The sequence below is a fragment of the Sander lucioperca genome, chromosome 2, assembly GCF_008315115.2.
Source record: "Sander lucioperca isolate FBNREF2018 chromosome 2, SLUC_FBN_1.2, whole genome shotgun sequence".
NCBI classification, from domain to species: domain Eukaryota; kingdom Metazoa; phylum Chordata; class Actinopteri; order Perciformes; family Percidae; genus Sander; species Sander lucioperca.
Genome location: NC_050174.1, coordinates 19,685,183 through 19,693,135, shown reverse-complemented (window position 1 = coordinate 19,693,135; position 7,953 = coordinate 19,685,183). Strand labels below are relative to the sequence as shown.

At 43.7% G+C, this 7,953-nt stretch overlaps 1 protein-coding gene across 1 annotated transcript; it reads right to left on the bottom strand.

Moving 5' to 3' along the window:
* Positions 1–2,577: 2,577 nt before the first annotated feature.
* Positions 2,578–6,637, bottom strand: hoxb2a (homeobox B2a). Its single transcript, XM_031317907.2, has 2 exons — positions 5,713–6,637; positions 2,578–4,160 (listed from the first exon to the last, which is right to left on the bottom strand). Exons 1-2 carry the CDS (start codon positions 6,278–6,280, stop codon positions 3,310–3,312), a joined length of 1,419 nt encoding a protein of 472 aa, XP_031173767.1. The 5' UTR covers positions 6,281–6,637; the 3' UTR covers positions 2,578–3,309.
* Between the last annotated feature and the right edge of the window lie 1,316 nt (positions 6,638–7,953).

Sequence of the window (7,953 nt, the reverse complement as noted above, 5' to 3'; positions counted from 1 at the left end):
ACAAAATGGATGAGCTACAAATACACACGGAACTGCTACGTGATGATTATCACAGACGCCTGACTGAAATTATCAATCCTCAGGTTTTAGATTTCTCTGTTGGTTATTTAATTTTAACTGAAAGTCTTAAACAGTGGATGGGAATGCTAAGGTCAGTATTAAATGTATATGTTTGAAATAGCACTTTCTTTGTCCTAAATGGGGATTCAAGGTCATACAAAATTAGCCTTAGATCAGTGGAGTTCACCATGGTTCTATACTGGAGCCACTACAGTTTTCTGTCTACATGTTGCCACTGATTCACCTTATATGCAGACACCATAGTGATTTTAATTTGTATGCATACGTTTTCTTTTGATTGTTTTAGTACTCTGCGACTTGACCCCATATCCGAGCTAGACAATATGACAGATCTTGTCACACTGTATAGCTGCCTCAGCCAACCAGAACTGTCTAAAGAATTCAGTTAGTACAAAACTTCACTGCCAGAATGACCCAGAATGAGTGAAAACATCATGCCAGTTTTAGTTACAGTTTAACATTTTACTATAGATTTTTTTAAAGCATGCCAGGGATTAGACTCTGAAAACATTTTGCCTTTTCGTAGTCCAAAGGACTAGATTAAAAATGACCATGTCTTTTACAGACCCCAAGCAGAACTGCCGTAAAAAAATGTTGTTAGTCCAGTCTTCTTTTGAATCCCTGCTTTTATATCTACTAGTCATTGAACATTGTTTTTTTAAATAGGATTTTCCGTGTGAAATATTTTGTTTCACACAAACAAATATTTTTGTTTTTGAATGTTTCACTGTTTTTGATGATGATTTATTTATTCATTTTTATTTTATCTAAAGCACTTCACAATTGCCCATTAGTAGTAGTAGTAGTAGTAGTAGTAGTAATTGTTGTAGAAGAAGTACTACCAGTAGCAGTACGCGTGTAAGCTACTTCCGTGTAGCATATTTTTGATATTTACAGCATTATTTTACTATGTGAAATCACATCTGCTACTCCTTTTGGATTCAACAAAGTGGTGGAGGGGTTTCTTGAAGGGAGGACACCAGATTGTTGTCTTATTGTTTTATCATAACCACACAAAGGGAGTGATTAGTTAAAGGCTCAAATTAAACTGCATTAAAACACTTTCCTATGTCGTTAACTGGTTGTGTTACCAATATCAACCCAGTCAATGTTCCAGTTTTCTCTGATTCAGGTTTGCACATTGCAAATATCAGTATTAGATAATTTTATAGCCTAGTCTAAAAATGTTTAGCCTACATCAAAAAATGGGATTATTATGATTATATTTTTTATTGTTATTATTATTACTTTTATTAATATGCTATCACAAGAAATAAAACAACTAGTCATAAACCTATCTTGAATCTGTAGTGTAAAAAACAAAACAAGGCATAGCTTATTTATTCTCCTTATTACACACACACACACACGCACACACACACACCATGCATGTCACACTGAGCCAGTCATCCTGTAATGGCTGCCACTGCTCATTGTTCACATCCTGCTTTGTCTTCAGCGCCATTTTGACTCTGTGGGAGGAGCAGCAGCTAGCATTATGCACATACACACAAAGACACACACACATACTCAGACACACACAGACACACACACACACACACACACACACACACACACACACACACACACACACACTCACTTGTGGCAGGGAGTTCAGGGTTTGCTCCATATTCACCCTACCAGCTTAACAGTGGGAGAGAATTTACAATGCCAAGCTACAGTTAGCTTCAATGCTCATATAGAAGGTGAGTCGTGCTGCACTGTGGTTAGCTCTGGGTCTCACACACAGTCAGTAAAAGGCTACATAGTTTCTTTGCTATTCTTACATGGTGAAAGCTACTGCTGGTGGAGGGCCATGCTAAACTAACCATTGGCCTCTGTACTTTCAAGCAGAGGGCTACCCATGCTAATCTAGGAAAACAATGACCCTGCTGTGGCCTCAGACTGTTTCTCCTCTTTTTATCTGCTCTGGAAAATATCTCATTCTTCAGGGTTATCTCTGTGTAAACACATGAAGTGAACCATATACTGGGCAATACCAGGCTATATCAAACTAAACATGTATGTTGCATTGTGTGGGAAAACTAGACAAAGCCATGCATTTAAACTTGAAATTTGCATTCTGTCCAAATTATGAACCAAAATCTAAATATATATTAGAAAATTAAAATGACAAATATTTCATCATATTGACAAACTGTACCCTGTGGAAAATATAGGCTTATGCTTAATTGCATGTATAAATGTATTATGGAAATTAGGCCTATAGCCTACTACAATAAAAGTTTAATAAATTATAAAGAATTAGTGTGCACTAGTACAAGCAACAGCAGCTAAATAATAATAAAATAATACAAATATAAAAGGCTCACTAATATGCTGTTGAATGCTCACTTTGTTTCATATTTAGGGTATTATAAAAGTGCATTAGTGTTAACTGCATAAAAAATATATGTACTGCATGCCATACTTCTTCACTTAATTACTATCCCTTTAGGTATGAATTCATATAATAAAACAACATGGGCCACATCGTAAATGTTTGTGTTTTTATTATTATTATTCCACTATGAAAATATATGTACAATAAATAATTTGGATTTTCACTATTAAAGAATCTCAATAAATAAACTAGGGTCTAAAACTCAGGTCGTCAGCAGGGCTTCTCTCTCGTCTTGTCTCGTTCAGAGAGACAATGAATTCATTCTTCAGTTGAGATTTTTCTAAAAGCAGTCCAGCTATCTGCACCTAGACTCCGTGAGCAGTTCCTGAGAAGTTATTAAGGATCCATGAAGCTGCACCAGATTGCACTCGAGGAAACAAATCCACACATACTGATAAGTGTTAATACTTTTAACAAAAACGATCAGAAACAAGAAAGGCAATAAATACCTGAACAAGGGAAGAGATAAAATCCACAACGTTTCGACCGTGAAAAAAAAAAAAAAATGTCCCTTCGGTGTTTAAAATTAAAAAAAATAAAAAATGAAACGAATTGCATCTCTCTTTTACTACAATACAGTCGCAAAAATAAAACCAGAAAGAAGATGCAAAAATATATATACATACAAAAAAAAAACGAACATAATTTTCAGTCAGAAATGTTTCAGGAATGTTGCCGAGAAGCTTTTATGCTTTTTAAACAGCAGAGTCCTCGCCGAGTGCCGTCTCCTCCGCTCGATTGCTCATCCACACAGGCCTGACTGTCCACTCCTTTTTTTATTTTATTTGTACTTTTCTTTTATATTGAAACGTTGCAGCTGGCCCTCAGAAGTTGAGGTGCTGTAGGTCTATGGCGCACAGTGTGCTTGTGAACAGGTCGAAGTCCTCCTCGGAGAAATCCACCGGACTATCCAGCGAGCTCTGCAGGCTGGGAGACAGGCATGCGTCCCCGGCAAAGAAGGCCAAGTCGGGGAGCGCGGAGGACGAGGCGGCGGGAGGAGCAGCAGCAGCGGAGGAGGCGGTGGAGGTGATAGAGGAGTCCCGTTGCTCAGAGAATGACGGATCGGACGCTGCTGCGGGCCCGGCCTCGCTGAGCTGCATCAGGCTCGGGTTATTAGAGGAGTTCGTGGCGGTGAACGTCGGCGGGGAGTGGTGAGCCGCGGCAGCGTCAGAGCAGCCAGATGCCCCTGGCAGCGGTGGGCGTTCGGGACGGCTCAATCGGCCTCCCTTCTCCGGCGTGGGCTGTGCATTATCCCCGCTGTCATTAGCGTAGGCGGTGGGTGCGGCGGCCGAAGATGGATTGCAGCTCCCTGGCTCGGCATCCGATGTAGCCTCCCCGGTGCCGGATGCTTCCAGCGGCTGGCTGGAGTACGGGGATGAGGCATCGGCGCCTTCAAGCGGCTCAAAGCCGCCCGGGTCGCTGGATTCATGGCCTCCACCGCCGTCCCGGTGGTGCGTAGTCTGGCGCTTGTGTTTCATCCGCCGGTTCTGGAACCAAACTTTGACCTGCCGCTCGGTCAGATCCAAGAGGGCGGCGATCTCCACCCTCCTGGGCCGGCATAGGTACTTATTGAAGTGGAACTCCTTCTCCAGCTCCAGCAGCTGTGTGTTGGTGTAGGCGGTGCGCAGCCGGCGGGACCCGGCTCCTCCACTATCCAGACAGGCCTGGCTCGGGTCTGCAGGGAGACAAAGACAAATAAAGGGAGAGAGAAATTATGTGGAGGATTTACTGTGTAAAATCTTTTGAAGCTATTATCGTGTGTTTTTTTTATTTGTATGTTATATTTCGTTTAAACTTAAAATTGTCTATCTATTTCATGAGAGCCCTGTAAAACCTCTACATTTTTTATTGCGTGCAAGATATCCAGCCACGAAATAAGCTGCTTCAGCATCGAACGGAAATCCCCTCGGCTCTTCTGTCTGTAATAAAACAGTAATAAAACACAAAAAGTCTCATAAAAAAATACTCCTTCCAATTACAGTAGCAGCCCAAGCCATAACTGTTAACGCGGACCAATTTCATGCTGGTAAAAAATAATAATAAAGAAAAGAAAAGGCAGATAAAGACAGATGATGATAATGCCAAAGAGGGGTTCTCTTTTCTGTAAAGCCTGGAGTGCAGCGAGCCATGCTGTGAGAGGCTGCAGCATGTGATCAGAGAAATGCAAAGAGAGAGGAAAATAAATAAATCATGGGATTGGGAGGAAATGTGCAGGGAGATGTGGGAATGTCGATGTGAAACCATGTGGCGGTATCTGTCAGAAACAGAACTAAAACCATCAAGTGCTTTATGAAGTAGATCAGAAAAAGCAGGAAATTGGGCGAGAAAGGAACACGAGAAAACAAGAAATTCCATTAAAATGAATGGGTTGGGATTGTGTGTGTGTGTGTGTGTGTGTTTGGAAGAGCAAAAAATAGAGGAAAAAAAAAAACTTTACAAATGCAGTGCTTATGGAGGCCAGTGTAAAAGACGGAAATGACCTAAACCCAAGAAAATCAGATTGTGTGCAATCTGTGGATGTAGTTTATACCCCACCCCAACATATTCTGTCCGGTCGCTTTGCCTCGCCATTATATTTCCTACCTCCATCCAATATGGCTACCATCTCAGTTGTGTTATGAATATATAATGTCAGGGCGATGCTTCAGCTGCTGCTGAAATCACACCACCCAATGAACAGAATGATACAGGCTGCAGCAGCAATCATCTGCATTAAGGAAAAAATCCCCCCTCTGCGCGTCTTTACGCACGATAAAAGAATTAAATATGGACAGAATGCATTTTGGAAATTTGGGCTATAGATGCTACAGAATTAAAAGAATGCATGGTGTGAAGGGCTTGCCCTTAGCATGAAGCTGAATTATACATATTGATCCTAAAAATGACACAGATAATGTGTTAATGGGTGCATTTTTAAGTGCATGAAGAGAGTGTAAAGCACTGCAGCATAATGCAGTGGTCTAGATATGGCTTCCCTCTTGACACAGCATCACAGCACTGCACAATACACACACACACACACACACACACACACACACACACACACACTGAGGAAGAAAAAGACAATGTCATCTAACCAAATCCATGCTGTGTGTAATAAATGGCATGCTATTTCTGAAGTGGAAGTGAAATGAAGATGCAGACAGTAAATTAAAGCACGAATTGCACACCCTTCACACTACCACCACACACACAGCCTTCTGGCTCCCTCTTTCCAGCATACCGACCTGTGGGTGACTCGATGCCCGCCGAAGCGTACCCGGAGGCGGTCGGCGATGGGGAGGTAGATGCAGGGGGGATGATGGATCCGCCGCCGCTGGAGCTACTCCCCGGCTTTGGGCACTTCTTTGATGACTTCTTCTCCTTCATCCAGGGGAACTCGTGGGCCAGCGGACCGGCCGGGGTGGCCGTGGCCGGGGCAGGGGCCTGGCCAGGCGGACAGGGCTGCTGTGCGGCTCGGTGGTGCGTCTGGAGGCCATTAGTGACGGAGGTTCTCCGGTTCTGCTGGCTCCTTGCAGTCGGTCTCGGCTGGCTGGCTGTGCAGGGGCTGAGGCTGGGGATGGTGTGCTCGAAGGGAGGCGGAATTACTGTCGACTCCTTGATTGATGAAGTTTGAAATGACTCCAGGACGGCGGGGAAAGACGTCAGGCACTCTGCTAGGGACGGCTGGCTGTTTATAAAACCGATCTCCCTCTCAAATTCAAAATTCATAGCTCCCTCAAAACCGGCTTCAACCTCAAACGGCGAGACCCCCGAAACAATCCCTTCCCCAAAATAAAAAAAAACAAAACACATACACGCACGCACGCTCGCACACGCACACAACACAATATGGCTTCTTAAAAAAATAAAACGAAATGAAAAAACGCACGAGCATGTAGGCTCCCGACCGCAATGGCGTAAATGCGGTGGATATATAATAATTGTGTATATTGGTGATATTACTAGCGTATGGGGACCTGGGTAGGCTAAACTGAACAACTATGGGGCGAAATTGCAGCCAATTCCTGGTCATGTGACCCAAAACAGCCAATCGGGGGTCCGGGCCTGGCGGCGGCGATGGTTGTGGGAAGCAGCATTTTTATGTTTCCCCCAAATGCTGTGGCTATATGACAGGATAGCTGCTATTGTTTCGTCTTAACGGGGGGTAAAGTCTGGGGGGGGGGGGGGGCGACAAGGCGGCCGGTCGCCATGTGCGCCGTGTGGGCGGCGGGTCGGCGCATCCCGGCCCGGTTTTGCGCACAAACAATAGAGCATCTCGGACATTTCTTCGGTCCTCTGGGTGATGTAATGACGGATAACATTAGGTGAACGGAGCTGGCCACTACCGTGTACAATATGGCTCCTTCAGAAGAAAAAAAAACCCAACTGTTTACAGCACTCAGCTCATTAATCTTATAAATTGTGACAGAGGCTAAAAAATCCCCAATTTAGGCACAGAAAACTTGGAGAGGGTTTTAGATGGCGCAGCAGCTCAGGAGTAGACGATGATGGAGATTTCTACTCAGCGGTAGTGGGGATGAAGCAGATTGGCTTCTAACAGAGCAGAGAGACATTTAGATTTGAAGAGAGGCAGAGACAGGGAGCCTGTTGGTGTGTAAGTGTATACTTTTTTTGTTTTTTAATCAAATGTATTTGGGAAGTGTTGTTGGAGCTCAGCGTGTGTGTGTGTGTGTGTGTGTGTGTGTGTGTGCGTGAGAGAGAGAGAGCGATAGAAACCTAAATAGGCTATTGTCTAAATATAATCTGACCAAAATAGCCTCTGTTAACAATCTCCAAATATTTTCTTGCTAGCTATGGTTCTCTCTCGCCCTCTCTCCAGTGTGATGTATGGGTGTTAAAATGTCCTGTGTGTTTACGCGGAGAGAGAGGGAGGGAGAGAGAGAGTTCACAGCGAGGTCGCTCCGTGCAACCGTAGAAAGAGGAGGGGAGCGCGCAGGCCTCCCGTTCCTCCTAATAGTACAAATAATAACACAGCAGCAATAATATGAACACTAACACTGAGTGAGAGTGTGCTGAGTGGGCTTCAAACTCACCAGGACGCACATGTAGATGTTTTTTTCTTTTTTATAAAGATCAGGAACTCGGGAGTTTAGCAGAGGATATTTTGGGGTGGGCTCGAGGAGTACAAAAAAAGTGCGGTGATCAATCTTTCAGTCCCTGCAAAGAGCCTGACAGCAGCCCCTCTCTCTCCCTAAATAACAAGAAAAGCTCCAGTCTCTCTCCCCCTTTAGACCCATTATTCGCCGTGTTTTGTTATATGTACACTGCTTTTACGCGCAGCAAATACGCTCATATATACACGTCATGCAGACATATTTTATCTGTTGAGTTAAAAAATAAAAACACTCAGATACCAGGGACAAATGGATAGAAGCTATTTGGCTCTCAGCTCCATTCTCCCACTCGTTCCCATGCCCTCTGACAGGCAGAACAAGTAGAAATGTGTGTGGGAGTGAGGGCCATTG

What these genes read in the sequence shown, in the direction of transcription:
- hoxb2a (XM_031317907.2), bottom strand. Translation starts at nt 6,280, where the DNA reads ATGTGTTTTGTTTTTTTTTATTTTGGGGAAGGGATTGTTTCGGGGGTC. An exon ending in GGGCATCGAGTCACCCACAG is followed by an intron (nt 4,161 to 5,712) that starts GTCGGTATGCTG and finishes GTCTCCCTGCAG; the next exon opens with ACCCGAGCCAGGCCTGTCTG.